Source organism: Salmo trutta, chromosome 12 (genome assembly GCF_901001165.1).
Source record: "Salmo trutta chromosome 12, fSalTru1.1, whole genome shotgun sequence".
Taxonomy (NCBI): domain Eukaryota; kingdom Metazoa; phylum Chordata; class Actinopteri; order Salmoniformes; family Salmonidae; genus Salmo; species Salmo trutta.
In genome coordinates, this window is record NC_042968.1 from 24870513 (window position 1) to 24886489 (window position 15977).

Below are 15977 nucleotides of genomic sequence, written 5' to 3' on the forward strand. Positions count from 1 at the left end.
ACAGTAATTAACTGTTGACACTCGTGAAGAAGCCAGCACAAATTCATCCTGACACATTTGCAGACGAGTGATATCTTACAGTGAACACTTTGTAATTATATTTGAAAATGAAAATTAAATGACACTTAAAACTAGGTTGTCATGCTCAATGAAGCGAGCATGTAGTTAGACAGAGAGGCTGCTGGGATAGATGGGGGGGCTGCTCGCCGGCAGATGCCGTGCCACTCAGAGGAGAGGGATAGGAGTCTGACAGAACACTCCTACCCAGCCCGGCCCCGGTCCAGCTCAGCCTACACCAGTTACCACCATTGTAAACACATCAATCTCCGTCTCTGCTTCCCCATCTCAGACTGTCCATCACAGCCCTCCTAGCCAATCACATAGCCAGAAAACAAGCTAGGCCAGCAAGGCCACATCATCTACAGCTCTGCTATACTATGCCTAATGCTGAAGGCCACTGTTGACTTGTCATGTCTTTAGGCAGGTGGTGATATGTTGTAATGGGGCTCAGATCACCATGACTTCTTGTTTGCAAATACTGTCCTGCAGTTACAGTGTCATGTTTTCCTGAGTGTCAGTTGATAGTCAGTCCCCAGCCTGGCTGAGTGGTATAAGCATTTACTGTACTCTGAGATGAGAGGAACATGTTTCTGACTGTAGTGACTCTTCTTCTCTGGTGTTTATCTACAGATTGCCAGACAACAGCAGCAGCTTCTGCAGCAGCAGCACAAAATCAATATCCTGCAGCAGCAGATTCAGGTCAGTGGCTGGTTCATGTGTTCCCCTCACCCTTCCACTCTCTCACTGGCCTTTCCTTCCCCAGCCACACCCCACCACAGGCCACATGTCAAATCTCATGGGTTTCTATGGGTTTCTGTCTGACAGACATTACACTGGTACAGCTTAGCACTGGTACTTTACTGTCTTCCTTTATCTTTCTCTCTGTCTCCTTCCTTCTTTCTCTGTCGCTTCATTCTTCTGTCACTCTGTCTTACAGTCGTCATTCACATTACATGATAATTGGCCATCGGTAATTGGGAGGGGTAAAGATGGAGGGGAATAATTATCACATCCTAATTAGCAAAGATGGAGAGAAGAGAAAGTAACGACACCTAATGAAGCATGCTGCTGCTGGTAGAGAGAGAAGTGCCTGGAGGGTGGAGGTGGGGACATGAAAGAGGCTGGTAAATGCTGCCTTTGAAATGATACCATCCCAGTTGAGCGACGTGGCAGGCCTTTAGACAGCACCGGGGCTACTGTTGAGCGACGTGGTAGGCCTTTAGACAGCACCGGGGCTACAGTTGAGCGACGTGGCAGGCCTTTAGACAGCACCGGGGCTACTGTTGAGCGACGTGGCAGGCCTTTAGACAGCACCGGGGCTACAGTTGAGTGACGTGGCAGGCCTTTAGACAGCACCGGGGCTACAGTTGAGCGACGTGGGCAGGGCCTTTAGACAGCACCGGGGCTACAGTTGAGCGACGTGGCAGGCCTTTAGACAGCACCGGGGCTACTGTTGAGCGACGTGGCAGGCCTTTAGACAGCACAGTGGCTACTGTTTGAGCGACGTGGCAGGCCTTTAGACAGCACCGGGGCTACAGTTGAGCGACGTGGCAGGCCTTTAGACAGCACCGGGGCTACAGTTGAGCGACGTGGCAGGCCTTTAGACAGCACCGGGCTAACAGTTGAGCGACGTGGCAGTCCTTTAGACAGCACGGGGCTACTGTTGAGCGACGTGGCAGGCCTTTAGACAGCACCGGGCTACTGTTGAGCGACGTGGCAGGCCTTTAGACAGCACCGGGGCTACTGTTGAGCGACGTGGCAGGCCTTTAGACAGCCCGGGGCTTACAGTTGAGCGACGTGGCAGGCCTTTAGACAGCACCGGGGCTACAGTTGAGCGACGTGGCAGGCCTTAGACAGCACCGGGCTACTGTTGAGCGACGTGGCAGGCCTTTAGACAGCACCGGGCTACTGTTGAGCGACGTGGCAGGCCTTTAGACAGCACCGGGGCTACTGTTGAGTGACGTGGCAGGCCTTTAGACAGCACCGGGGCTACAGTTGAGCGACGTGGCAGGCCTTTAGACAGCACCGGGGCTACAGTTGAGCGACGTGGCAGGCCTTTAGACAGCACCGGGGCTACTGTTGAGCGACGTGGCAGGCCTTTAGACAGCACCGGGGCTACTGTTGAGCGACGTGGCAGGCCTTTAGACAGCACCGGGGCTACAGTTGAGCGACGTGGCAGGCCTTTAGACAGCACCGGGGCTACAGTTGAGCGACGTGGCAGGCCTTTAGACAGCACCGGGGCTACAGTTGAGCGACGTGGCAGGCCTTTAGGACAGCACCGGGGCTACAGTTGAGCGACGTGGCAGGCCTTTAGACAGCACCGGGGCTACTGTTGAGCGACGTGGCAGGCCTTTAGACAGCACCGGGGCTACTGTTGAGCGACGTGGCAGGCCTTTAGACAGCACCGGGGCTACTGTTGAGCGACGTGGCAGGCCTTTAGACAGCACCGGGGCTACTGTTGAGCGACGTGGCAGGCCTTTAGACAGCACCGGGGCTACAGTTGAGTGACGTGGCAGGCCTTTAGACAGCACCGGGGGCTACAGTTGAGCGACGTGGCAGGCCTTTAGACAGCACCGGGGCTACAGTTGAGCGACGTGGCAGGCCTTTTAGACAGCAACCGGGGCTACTGTGAGCGACGTGGCAGGGCCTTTAGACAGCCACCGGGGGCTACAGTTGAGCGACGTGGCAGGCCTTTAGACAGCACCGGGGCTACAGTTGAGCGACGTGGCAGGCCTTTAGACAGCACCAGGGGCTACTGTTGAGCGACGTGGCAGGCCTTTAGACAGCACCGGGGCTACTGTTGAGCGACGTGGCAGGCCTTTAGACAGCACCGGGGCTACTGTTTTGAGCGACGTGGCAGGCCTTTAGACAGCACCGGGGCTACTGTTGAGCGACGTGGCAGGCCTTTAGACAGCACCGGGGCTACAGTTGAGCGACGTGGCAGGCCTTTAGACAGCACCGGGGCTACTGTTGAGCGACGTGGCAGGCCTTTAGACAGCACCGGGGCTACTGTTGAGCGACGTGGCAGGCCTTTAGACAGCACCGGGGCTACAGTTGAGCGACGTAGCAGGCCTTTAGACAGCACCGGGGCTACAGTTGAGCGACGTGGCAGGCCTTTAGACAGCACCGGGGCTACTGTTGAGCGACGTGGCAGGCCTTTAGACAGCACCGGGGCTACAGTTGAGCGACGTGGCAGGCCTTTAGACAGCACCGGGGCTACTGTTGAGCGACGTGGCAGGCCTTTAGACAGCACCGGGGCTACAGTTGAGCGACGTGGCAGGCCTTTAGACAGCACCGGGGCTACTGTTGAGCGACGTGGCAGGCCTTTAGACAGCACCAGGGCTACAGTTGAGCGACGTGGCAGGCCTTTAGACAGCACCGGGGCTACAGTTGAGTGACATGGCAGGCCTTTAGACAGCACCGGGGCTACTGTTGAGTGACATGGCAGGCCTTTAGACAGCACCGGGGCTACTGTTGAGCGACGTGGCAGGCCTTTAGACAGCACCGGGGCTACTGTTGAGCGACGTGGCAGGCCTTTAGACAGCACCGGGGCTACAGTTGAGCGACGTGGCAGGCCTTTAGACAGCACCGGGGCTACAGTTGAGCGACGTGGCAGGCCTTTAGACAGCACCGGGGCTACTGTTGAGCGACGTGGCAGGCCTTTAGACAGCACCGGGGCTACTGTTGAGCGACGTGGCAGGCCTTTAGACAGCACCGGGGCTACTGTTGAGCGACGTGGCAGGCCTTTAGACAGCACCGGGGCTACAGTTGAGCGACGTGGCAGGCCTTTAGACAGCACCGGGGCTACTGTTGAGCGACGTGGCAGGCCTTTAGACAGCACCGGGGCTACTGTTGAGCGACGTGGCAGGCCTTTAGACAGCACCGGGGCTACAGTTGAGCGACGTGGCAGGCCTTTAGACAGCACCGGGGCTACAGTTGAGCGACGTGGCAGGCCTTTAGACAGCACCGGGGCTACAGTTGAGTGACGTGGCAGGCCTTTAGACAGCACCGGGGGCTACTGTTGAGCGACGTGGCAGGCCTTTAGACAGCACCGGGGCTACTGTTGAGCGACGTGGCAGGCCTTTAGACAGCACCGGGGCTACTGTTGAGCGACGTGGCAGGCCTTTAGACAGCACCGGGGCTACTGTTGAGCGACGTGGCAGGCCTTTAGACAGCACCGGGGCTACTGTTGAGCGACGTGGCAGGCCTTTAGACAGCACCGGGGCTACTGTTGAGCGACGTGGCAGGCCTTTAGACAGCACCGGGGCTACTGTTCACAGCATATTGTTAGTGAGGGGAAAACGTTGTTCACATCAATGTGGTGGCTAAAGGAGATACTGTTTTTGACGGAAGAAGACATTTGTTTAATATAGTATTCAGTTTTAGTTTGTTAATTTACTTGAACAAGAGTAAAATATTTATAAAGGTGCACATAGAATAGCTCGTTTTATGCTCAGATTGAAAATGAAGGTTTTATTGGAGTAATGTCAGTGTGTATGGTGGTGGTCATTGTCATGCATTTTCTCTCCAAAGTGGATTGTGTTCTTTTCTCCCCTAAGTAATTATGGAAAATGGAGAAAAACATGTAAACGGGGGAGGAGGGGGCGAGAGTATTCACACGAGACACAGACCAAGAAAAATGGAACGAGGGCACCATAAATAAACATGGCATATTTGCTGAAAGAAAGAAAGAAAACAGCATGAGAGGTAGCAGGAGGAGAGGAGAGGAGAGAGAGTGCCAGTATGTGGGTTGTATATGTGGGGAGTGTTGGGCATGTATGTTGGTGAGGTGGTACAGTACAGTGTGGTCAGGTTATGGACCACCCATGCTGAGTGTTGGATACAGACAGGCTGGCTACTCTGGGTAGGGTGGTCGGTCAGTGGCTGGTTGTAGTCAAGGCCGTTGCCCCAGCCCAGCCGTCTGAGGAAATCCAAGGCTTTACTGTAGGATGGGTCTGGTGCCAGGAGCAGTCTTCTCCTATGACCCACCTATTACTTATCCTGTTACTACTACACACTCACTACAACACACACTCACTACCAACACACACTCACTACCAACACACACTCACTACAACACACAGTCATTACCAACACACACTCACTACCAACACACACTCACTACAACACACACTCACTACAACACACACTCACTACAACACACAGTCATTACCAACACACACTCACTACCAACACACACTCACTACCAACACACACTCACTACAACACACACTCACTACCAACACACACTCACTACAACACACAGTCATTACCAACACAAACTCACTACCAACACACACTCACTACAACACACACTCACTACAACACACACTCACTACAACACACACTCACTACCAACACACACTCACTACAACACACACTCACTACAACACACACTCACTACAACACACAGTCATTACCAACACACACTCACTACCAACACACACTCACTACAACACACACTCACTACCAACACACACTCACTACAACACACACTCACTACAACACACACTCACTACAACACACACTCACTACAACACACACTCACTACAACACACACTCATTACAACACACACTCACTACCAGCACACACTCACTACCAACACACACTCACTACCAACACACACTCACTACCAACACACACTCACTACCAACACACACTCACTACAACACACACTCACTACCAACACACACTCACTACCAACACACACTCACTACCAACACACACTCACTACCAGCACACACTCACTACAACACACACTCACTACCAACACACACTCACTACAACACACACTCACTACCAACACACACTCACTACCAACACACACTCACTACCAACACACACTCACTACCAACACACACTCACTACCAACACACACTCACTACCACACACACTCACTACCAGCACACACTTACACACTCACTACCACACACTCACTACCAACACACACTCACTACCAACACACCTCACTACCAACACACACTCACTACCAACACACACCCACTACCAACACACACTCATACCAACACACACTCACTACCAACAGACACTCACTACCAACACACACTCACTACCAACACACACTCACTACCAACACACACTCACTACCAACACACACTCACTACCAACACACACTCATACCAACACACACCCACTACCAACACACACTCACTACCAACACACACCCACTACCAACAGACACTCACTACCAGCACACACCCACTACCAACAGACACTCACTACCAACACACACCCACTACCAACACACACTCACTACCAACACACACTCACTACCAGCACACACTCACTACCAACAGACGCTCACTACCAGCACACACTCACTACCAACACACACTCACTACTCACTAGAAGGATTACTTAATCCTATCCTAGGTATTCCTTAAAGAGGTGGGGTTTCAGGTGTCTCCAGAAGGTGGTGATTGACTCCGCTGTCCTGGCGTCGTGAGGGAGCTTGTTCCACCATTGGGGTGCCAGAGCAGCGAACAGTTTTGACTGGGCTAAGCGGGAACTGTGCTTCCGCAGTGGTAGGTAGGCGAGCAGGCCAGAGGTGGATGAACGCAGTGCCCTTCTTTGGGTGTAGGGACTGATCAGAGCCTGAAGGTACGGAGGTGCCGTTCCCCTCACAGCTCCGTAGGCAAGCACCATGGTCTTGTAGCAGATGCGAGCTTCAATTCACTATCACAAATGGCTTCATTATCAGTTCCATACTTTGAAGTAAACATGTTTTCCCTTGCTGAAAATCTGTTCCTCCTGTAGTAGGCGCACTTTGTAAGGGTCCCAGTTGAATGGTGGAGTGGGCTATAGATCCCCTCTTCACCCCCTTCCCTCTCCACTCCTCCAGGACTCTCCCCAGTCCACAGTCCCTGTGATGTGTGGAGGCATAGCAGCAAAGCAAACCCCTTGGATTTACACGGCTTTAAGCACAAAAGCAGGATTTAGTGCTGGGCCATAAAAATCCCCCTTTCAAGTGCACTTCCCAAGAGAAAGGCCCCACTGTCAATGTCTGCTTCTGCTGGAGAGGCCAGAGAGCTGGCCTCTCTGGTGCTGCTGTCACTGTCCACAGTGTTTGTGAGAAATGACTCCCCATCACTCCACTAAAAAGCAACTCACTCTGCTCTCTAGCACAGTACCCTCACTAGCATACACTCTAGAATAGAGCACCCTATGCCCTGGGACCAAGCCCCCTTAATAAGGACTCTTTACTCCTGGGCTCACTCACACATCACCACAACACATCATACTTTGACAGGTCCACACTCCACTCTTTCATGCTGTGGTTAAAGACTAATGTACTACCTGGAAATTCCCCTTGATGAGCAGTTCAGGGACGAGGGTGTTATATCTATTCCACCACACTTGGGGAGGTACTGAAAGTGTATGGATCTATTTCAAACAGATAGAGAGGCCCCTAGATGTAAAGATCTGTGTCTCCAGCCAAGGCAGCCTTCCCCAGACTCTGTCCCTGTGATCTGTCCTGATGAAACACCACTATATCTACAATTAAACAAAAGAGACACATATTTACACCATCTGCTGCACTCCCCTCAGTCTATCTGCTTGTTTACAACCCTCACCAGGCCCTTATCAAGCATAGATTACTCTCACAACAACTTCAAATCAGTTTGATCATGTTAGACATTTTGTTTATCCTACCACAAGTCCTTTAATACTTACTTCATTACATTTTCTCCCCTCGTGACCCAGTTTTACTCTGTCCTCTGTGGGGCTGGTCTGGCTGCTCGTAAAGATGGCCAACCAAAGGGATGTGGGGAGTGATGAGGCAGGCCGGGGCGAGGTAGCGAGGCACCTCGGCGGCACTCTGTTTTCTGCTCTTAAAAATGCCCCGTCCTCTTAATATACAACAGCTTTGAGTGGATTAGTACTCTAAACAAGCTTCCAGCATGCATGTTGCAGACTTTTAGCAGTGGTAAAACAGCACTGGGGGATTGGGTTACCCTGCTGTTAGTATGGAGAACAGTGGACTTTACTAGAGATCCTCCTCCTCACCATCAAAGTGCTTGTAGTTTGGCTCCAGGGGGAAAGCGCTTCAGATGCTGGTGCTGTATTGATGATGTAACTGATCACATCAGTGGGGGCTGTAAACCGGACCGGAGGAGTCCAAATAAAACCACCAGGACCGTAACTGGACACCGTCCCTGGCATGCCATGCACTTTCAGGGGTTTTCTTTGAGGGAGGGAGGGAGGGAGGGAGGGAGGGAGGGAGGGAGGGGTGTGCAGAAACAGGCAGAGCGGTCTGGAACAAGGCACGGTCCAATTTAATCGAGTCTCCTTTTGAATGGCCTTCTCTCTCTTTTCATCTAGTTCTACTTAGAGGAGGGAGAGAGATTGAGTCTTTGTCCTTCGGGATTACAATGTCACTTGTTTTAAGATAGCAGATGTTTTGATTACGGTGTTAGGGGCTTATCAAAAGTTTAAAGCTCAAGGCTCTGTGTTTTTTTTAAACTCGTTTTTTGTTCCTCTGGCCGTCCCTTGTTATTGTTAAATTCCGCCCGGGGAGAGGATTACTGTTATGTGAATCAAGTATTAAACTTGATAAACACCATTAGGGAATCAACTAGAGGCTTGTGACAATTAAAAGGAAAATGTTGAATTAATTCTGATCCATAACAGAGCATGTGTTTCTTACATAACAGAGTCATCAAAGCTGTGTGAATGCGGCCATGGAAAGCCAGTGAGTTAAGGAGACAGAAAGGCAGAAATAGACGCTAAGCAGAGCTCTGTTCTGCCTGTTTGTTTAGCCTCTGCATCAATCAGCCACATCGACCGTCACTCGATTGGACTGTTAGGGGCTGTCTCCTTGACAATCACACCCACTTTTTATTCTTCTCCAATAGCAACAAATCCGGTTTTATTTTAACGTCAGAGCCCAGGCTGTCTTTCATATGGCTTTCTGTAATTATATAGGAGTGAATGGCAGCACAGCCATATGTTAGCAGCATGGGTAGTAGTCTATGAAATGACTTAATAAAATGGTGGTGACTGATGTTGTTGGCCGAACACATGTTTCTGTGAAGAGGATATTTTTACATAGAGAAAATCGCCATGGATTGGAGGAATTTTTATTTGTTTCTCTAATGGCTGTATTTGATCCAACCCAGTGGCAACTCCAGACTCAGAGGACCTCTAGGTCAGTATATTGGGGGTAGTGATTGTTTGAAGGTCTGCTCCCTGCCCACAGGGGCCAACTGACTGGGAGGTTGTGATGACAGGTGGGGGTCAGAGAGGTTTGGGGGGGGGGGCTGTCTTGCCGTGCTGTGATGGAGTGCAGCTCTCTGGCTACAGTAACAGTTAACTGTCCTTGCCCATGCCCCAGCCCTCCATCCCCCAGGCCCCATCCCCAACAGCCCCCCAATCCTCCAGCCCCTCTGCCCTCAGAGCTCTCACACAGATCCAGGCCAGGTGGAAATTCCTGCTCTCTCACGAGGCTACTGAACTGCTGTGTATCTCCTGTGCATGGGGATGGAAACGGTCCATGCATTCCTGAAAGATGGTGCTGGTACGGTGTGAGACGAAGTGACACACACACACACACACGCAAGATAATAAATATTCCCTGAAAGGCTGAACTTTATCTTCACACGGTGCAGGTTGAAGAACGGAGCTTCCCAGATGAAATGGGGGGATGCTTTTAATCAGAAAAATCCTGTTAGGTCAATTACAATGTGTCTGTCTGTCCTCACATTCACAATAACACAGTAACAATCCATACTTTATTACCTATGTTTATAATTATAACTCTGAGCTGGCATTGTTGCACCGTATGTTTAGCAGTGATAAAGATCCCACTGATATGGGTTTTCTATGGAGACCATTGTTGGTTCACTCTTTTAATCCAGCAGCCTTAAACACTCTCGTCATTGGCCAGGTCTGGTTCTACTTATCTAGCTCAGAGCTGCTTTTCCTCCTCCTGCTCCTGTGAAGGACCTCCACGTGACTGTCTTCCGCTGTCAACCTCTACTCCTCCACCTCCCAACCCCCCTCTCCCCCAATCTCCCAACCCCCTCTCCCCTAATCCTCCAACCCCGTCTCCCCCAATCACCCAACCCCCTCTCCCCCAATCCCCCAACCCCCTCTCCCCCAATCTCCCAACCCCCTCTCCCCCAATCCTCCAACCCCCTCTCCCCCAATCTCCCATCCCCCTCTCCCCCAATCCCACAACCCCCTCTCCCCCAATCTCCCAACTCCCTCTCCCCCAATCCCCCAACCCCCTCTCCGCCAATCTCCCAACCCCCTCTCCCCCAATCTCCCAACCCCCTCTCCCCCAATCACCCAACCCCCTCTCCCCCAATCCTCCAACCCCCTCTCCCCCAATCTCCCAACCCCCTCTCCCCCAATCCCCCAACCCCCTCTCCCCCAATCTCCCAACCCCCTCTCCCCCAATCTCCCAACCCCCTCTCCCCCAATCTCCCAACCCCCTCTCCCCCAATTTCCCAACCCCCTCTGCCCCAATCTCCCAACCCCCTCTCCCCCAATCTCCCAACCCCCTCTCCCCCAATCTCCCAACCCCCTCTCCATCCACCAAGCCCTCCAGCCGGCACAGGGTGGCTACATCCACACCCCTCTCAGGACTTATACCGTCCACTGATCCACTCATTTTGAGTCACTCTACTCTTTATTCATCTCTATTTATCCCCCTGGCTGGGAATGATGCCTATTGTAGATTCACTTTATATAGAGAATTATTGTTCTTAGATCTGTGTTCTCTTTGGAGCTATTTTGGACTTAATGTTATTGAAATATTACATTTATTTATGTTACTACAAAAATATACAAAGTAACTATAATTTAATACAAACATAATATTTTTGCCACCCATAGCATCTACCAAGAGCACAGAGTGTGCTGGTACTTGTTTGGCTTTAAAGAAGTTCCATTGCCTTAGTTAAAAGAGAAAAGACCAGTGCCTTGTTGTCAGCCCTCACTTCAAAGTGGAAAAGGTTTCCTCACATGTGGTTTTAAATGGTGTGGAGGAACAGCAGGGGACATCCAAGGGTTAAATGATAATAGCTGCAGACAGTTCCCAGATTAAAGATACTATTTAATTACACAAGGGCTAGCTAACCACCTCCACATCCTAGCCTGCCAGGCAGACACACTCCTATAAAGCACAGCAACACCACAACACAACAACTCACACATACTGTAGAACTTGTGTACATGTGTGTGGGTGCCTTTATATGTTTATATGTCCGTACTTGTATTTGTGTGTGTATCCTATGGGTTTGTGTGTTTATCAGTGTGTTATAGTTGAGTGTTAACATAGAGAAGGTGTAGAGAGAGGCTGAGGAGGAGCTCTACTTTCAGGGGCCTGGCTGGCTGACAGACAGACAGACATACAGACATATGGCCTTGCTCAAGAGCTAGTGAGGGCCTGATTCCTCTCATATGTGCAGCACAGTATCCCCAGGGCCGTAGAGCCGGCCTCCCTCCCTCCCTCTGCTGTGGTCATTTAACAGCAGTAGAGCTTGAAGAAGCATGACAGGCCCAGGGGTCCAGGGCCCAGGGGCTAGCCAGGCCAGGGCCCCAATAAAGGGTTAATCAGTAGCAGCTTCCTTTCTCACTTGATATATATTTTGGGGGTATGACTAGGGAACTTTAAAAAAATTCCCTGGTTGGCACAAAAGGTTCCTTTACACAATCAAATCATTTTTGACAGTATATGCGTTTAAAGGGTCAAATTGGCATACAGTTGAAGTTACACACGTGTGTCTGTCTCAAGGTAGAATTCATTCCATTACATGCAAATACTCATTGAGCTGTAATTTAATCATTTTTTTCTTCTTCACCATTATCATTGATGAACAGACTACTCCACAAATTCCTGAATACATCTATTGCTTTTGTTAACCTACCAGTCTTTCGCTGTCTCTCTGAGTCAGTTTTTGAAATCCAACAAAAACACATTAGAAAGAATAGCAGCCTTTTTTAGAGATTTTCAGGATGCAGCTCCATGTCCCAGTGTTGCAAAGCGCTGATAGAATTCACAGGGGAAACTCTCTGAAAGCGGGTCCTGTCTGCCCAGGCAATAGGGACCTCCTAATTAAACACAGAGCCCTTTGTGTCACACACACATTGGTTTTTGAATGAAGGCAACAATCCCTCTCCCCTCTATATGGGCACAGAGAGAGGCCTCTGTCTGTCTGTCTGTCTGTCTGTCTGTCTGTCTGTCTGTCTGTCTGTCTGTCTGTCTGTCTGTCTGTCTGTCTGTCTGTCTGTCTGTCTGTCTGTCTGTCTGTCTGTCTGTCTGTCTGTCTGTCTGTCTGTCTGTCTGTCTGTCTGTCTCTGTCTGTCTCTGTCTGTCTCTGTCTGTCTGTCTGTCTGTCTGTCTGTCTGTCTGTCTGTCTGTGTCTGTCTGTCTGTCTGTCTGTCTGTCTGTCTGTCTGTCTGTCTGTCTGTCTGTCTGTCTGTCTGTCTGTCTGTCTGTCTGTCTGTCTGTCTGTCTGTGTCATTGTCGTGTGTGTAAGTGGCAGGGAAGTCAGGTGCAGGAGAAACCAACTTGGTGTAACTGGAGTAGTTTAATTATTATAAAACAAACTCCAAAAAACCAACGTACATAAAAATAAACATGGATAAACATACCCGTCGCACACCTATACAAAATCACGAACACATAACCACAAACAATCTCCGACAAGGACATGAGGGGAAACAGAGGGTTAAGTACACAGCATGTAATTAATGGGATTGGAACCAGGTGTGAAGGAGACAAGACAAAACCAATGGAAAATGAAAAATGGATCAATGATGGCTAGAAGACCGGTGATGTCGACCGCCGAGCAGCACCCGAACAAGGAGGGGCATCGACTTCTGCAGAAGTTGTGTCTGTCTGTCTGTCTGTCTGTCTGTCTGTCTGTCTGTCTGTCTGTCTGTCTGTCTGTCTGTCTGTCTGTCTGTCTGTAAGGTGCTATTGCTGCTATGCTAGTCAGTGTGCAGGTGAACCGCTCCAGTCCTACTGCAGCAGTGTGCTGTGTGGAACATGAAGAACATGAGAACATGACTCGTAGCATTCTAACCTATAGTGCAACATACAGGAGATTATCAGGGCAAATGCAAGAGTGGGAGTCATTGACTACAGTTTGTAGATATCCACCCCCAGCCCAAGTGGTCCATTTCTGCCCGGTGCCATAGTCTTTAAAGGTCACTCTGGCTCCTGTTCGGTTTTCTTTATTTACAGTCATTGTAATAGGGTACCTTGCACGTCACACCCAGCTAAAGATCATGCAACACAAGCCAATACAGTAATTCCCCCAATTTACTGCCTCACTGTATTTTTATTTTATGTTTTATTTAACTAGGCAAGTCAGTTAAGAACAAATTCTTATTTACAATGACGACCTACCCCAGCCAAATACTGGGCCAATTGCGCGTCGCCCTATGGGACACCCGATCACAGCCGTGATACAGCTCAGGATCGAACCAGGATCTGTAATGACACCTCTTGCACTGAGAGGCAGTGCCTTAAACCACTGCGCCACTCGGGAGCCTGTACTGTTCTGTAGTCTACACACAATATGCTTTGCCCTTGTAATCCAATGAACGGTAATTGCACCCAACATTTTATTTGGTTAACATTTTAGTGAGAACAAAGCACACTGCTACCATATAATGGGGAATAATTTAAAATGAACTTTAGATAAACACAAGGGTGGCTGCTAATTGAACAACGATAATGGCTCCTAATTTATGCCTCAGATGTTTCTGTTGTTTTCCAAGGCACAAATGATCTTCTAAGAGATTCTTGTTAATGCATTGGCAAAACGCACCAAAATAGACATTGTTAAAGGGAATGTGTAAGTTCCCCAATTAGCCCAGCCAGACCAACTGCTAGCATTATAGCAAGAGAATAATAGAGCAGGGAGTGATAGCGTGTTTCCATACGGTGTTAGCTAGGATTATTCTGGGGCCCTAACGGTCTTATCATATCAGCTTGGCTTGAGCCCAGGGAGGGAGATAGCTCTGTAGATGCAGCCCTACATAACATGCTCGCCCACCAGTTAAAGGAGACTGTTAGCTGATGAAGATGTGCACATGCAAGACTAAAGATAAAAGAAAGCGTTGACCCAACTCATTAGCCCCTGTGATTTAATATATTGACACTTGAATGCAAATAATTCCATTTAGCGGCCTGTGTTGGGCGGGGGGAGGGATCAATTTAATTAGTTATGAAATGTGACTTGTTGTCAGGAAGCAGAAGAAACGCTGACGTTAAATAAAGTCGTGTGCAATTTGAACAATAAAGCTATCGCGCCCCTGTTAAAACTTAATGATGCACAAAAAGGGCTTAATAGATACAACCTCAGCAATGGCTGTGATGGTTTGGAAATTAAGCTAAGTGGACGAACGGCTAGACCAGTAATGTCGCTGGCCTGTTAAAACAAATTCAGACATTATGAATATAAACAGTGCAGGCTATCTGGGACGATTCGGTCTGTAGGTTTTGTCGACGTACATCTGCCTTGCCGCTGAAAGACTCTTCCGGCTTCTTTTCTTCGTTAGGTCAGGGTTAAGGTACACACAGAGAGTGGGGATATGAATGGCCTTATTATTGCATTAGGCACCATTTCCTCTGACACTGAGCCCTAGCTTATGAATGGCAAACTGGAGAGAGTGTAAACGTTGAAAGATACACATCCCCAGTACTTACACGATGTGATGGGTTCATAGAGGCTGCCTGCCTGGCACACAAAGGCACATTTGTGTGGGGAACATATGCTAGGAACGCACATGTCTTTGTTGGTGATGTAAGCATGTACATAAACACGCCTCCATTATTAATGTTAATGACACAACATTTCCTAGCGGTCTTGTAGTTATCAGCAGGGCAGCGTCTTTGTGTTCCCACACCTCGCCCGTTTAGGCTGCGTTAATGAACTGCCTGAATCTTGACAAGGGCTGTCACATGAACAGTTGTAATGTGTAAAGTCACACCTGAGTGTCTGCCTTAAATTAGTCACCTGAGGGGATTCCAAACAAGCGCTGGGATTTAGTCATTTATGCCAGGACCCAGCAGCCTCTCATAGTAGCTCAATGCTAGTGATAACAGTAATCAACACAAGACAGCAGATCACTGGAGCTGTAGTGCATCTCACCAGGCATTAGGGAACCTAGTGAACTCTGTGATAAGACAGTGCTGCTAAATAAACTTCAGAACCCTAACAGGAGCACTTTACAGATCATTATTGATAGTGAAACGAGGCCAACCGTAGCTATGATACATAAAGCCGTACTCTATGACCTCTGAATATCATTATAAAGCACCTGTTTACAACTCTATTGCTCCCCATAATCCTTTCCTGGATGAAGGTGGCCAGTCGCCTTATACTTGGCACTCATTGTACCCCGTGCTCCAAAGGAAAATATCAGTTGACGGAGAACACATCCTCCAGTGTGAAGTTGACTTAGTTTCCTCTCCCTCTCCGCTCGGCCAGTGTTTTCCCTGCTAATGTTGAGCAAACTGTTTTGTCTTTGCGTTGGCTCTGCGCAGCCCTCGGCCTCCACAGTGGGCACACTCACAGGGAGAGGGCTGCATTAATAGGATCTAGTGTGTGCGGCCAGCCGGCAGGGAGAAAGGGGGTCCGTGTTTTCTTAGGGCCGGGGTGGCAAAGCAAAGCATTCAGCCCATGGCAGCGGCAGCAAAAAAATACCCTTTTTGTTTTTGGGCGGTGGAGAGTCCAAGCATTCCCTATGGAACACAATGAATGGCCCGTTCTGTCCTGCACCATTATTCAGACACAGAATTGTTTTGTTTTTTAGGTATTTTTTTCTCCAGAAATATTCTTGCCCGTCACTTGGTGTGCACATGACATTTGAGCGTGTTTTAAAGTCTCGGCACACTCATGTGCCGTAATAAAGTGGTCCCTCGTAACAATCGTGC

At 49.6% G+C, this 15977-nt stretch overlaps 1 protein-coding gene across 18 annotated transcripts in view; it reads left to right on the forward strand.

The window, feature by feature from the left end:
- The window catches only part of LOC115203234 (transcription factor SOX-6), a 193700-nt gene that overhangs the window by 119549 nt on the left and 58174 nt on the right, over positions 1 to 15977 (forward strand). For all 18 annotated transcript variants that reach the window (XM_029767735.1, XM_029767739.1, XM_029767734.1 and 15 more), the window contains one exon: positions 691 to 759. In XM_029767735.1, coding sequence (XP_029623595.1) covers positions 691 to 759 — 69 coding nt within the window. The remainder of the gene's footprint in view (positions 1 to 690; positions 760 to 15977) is intronic.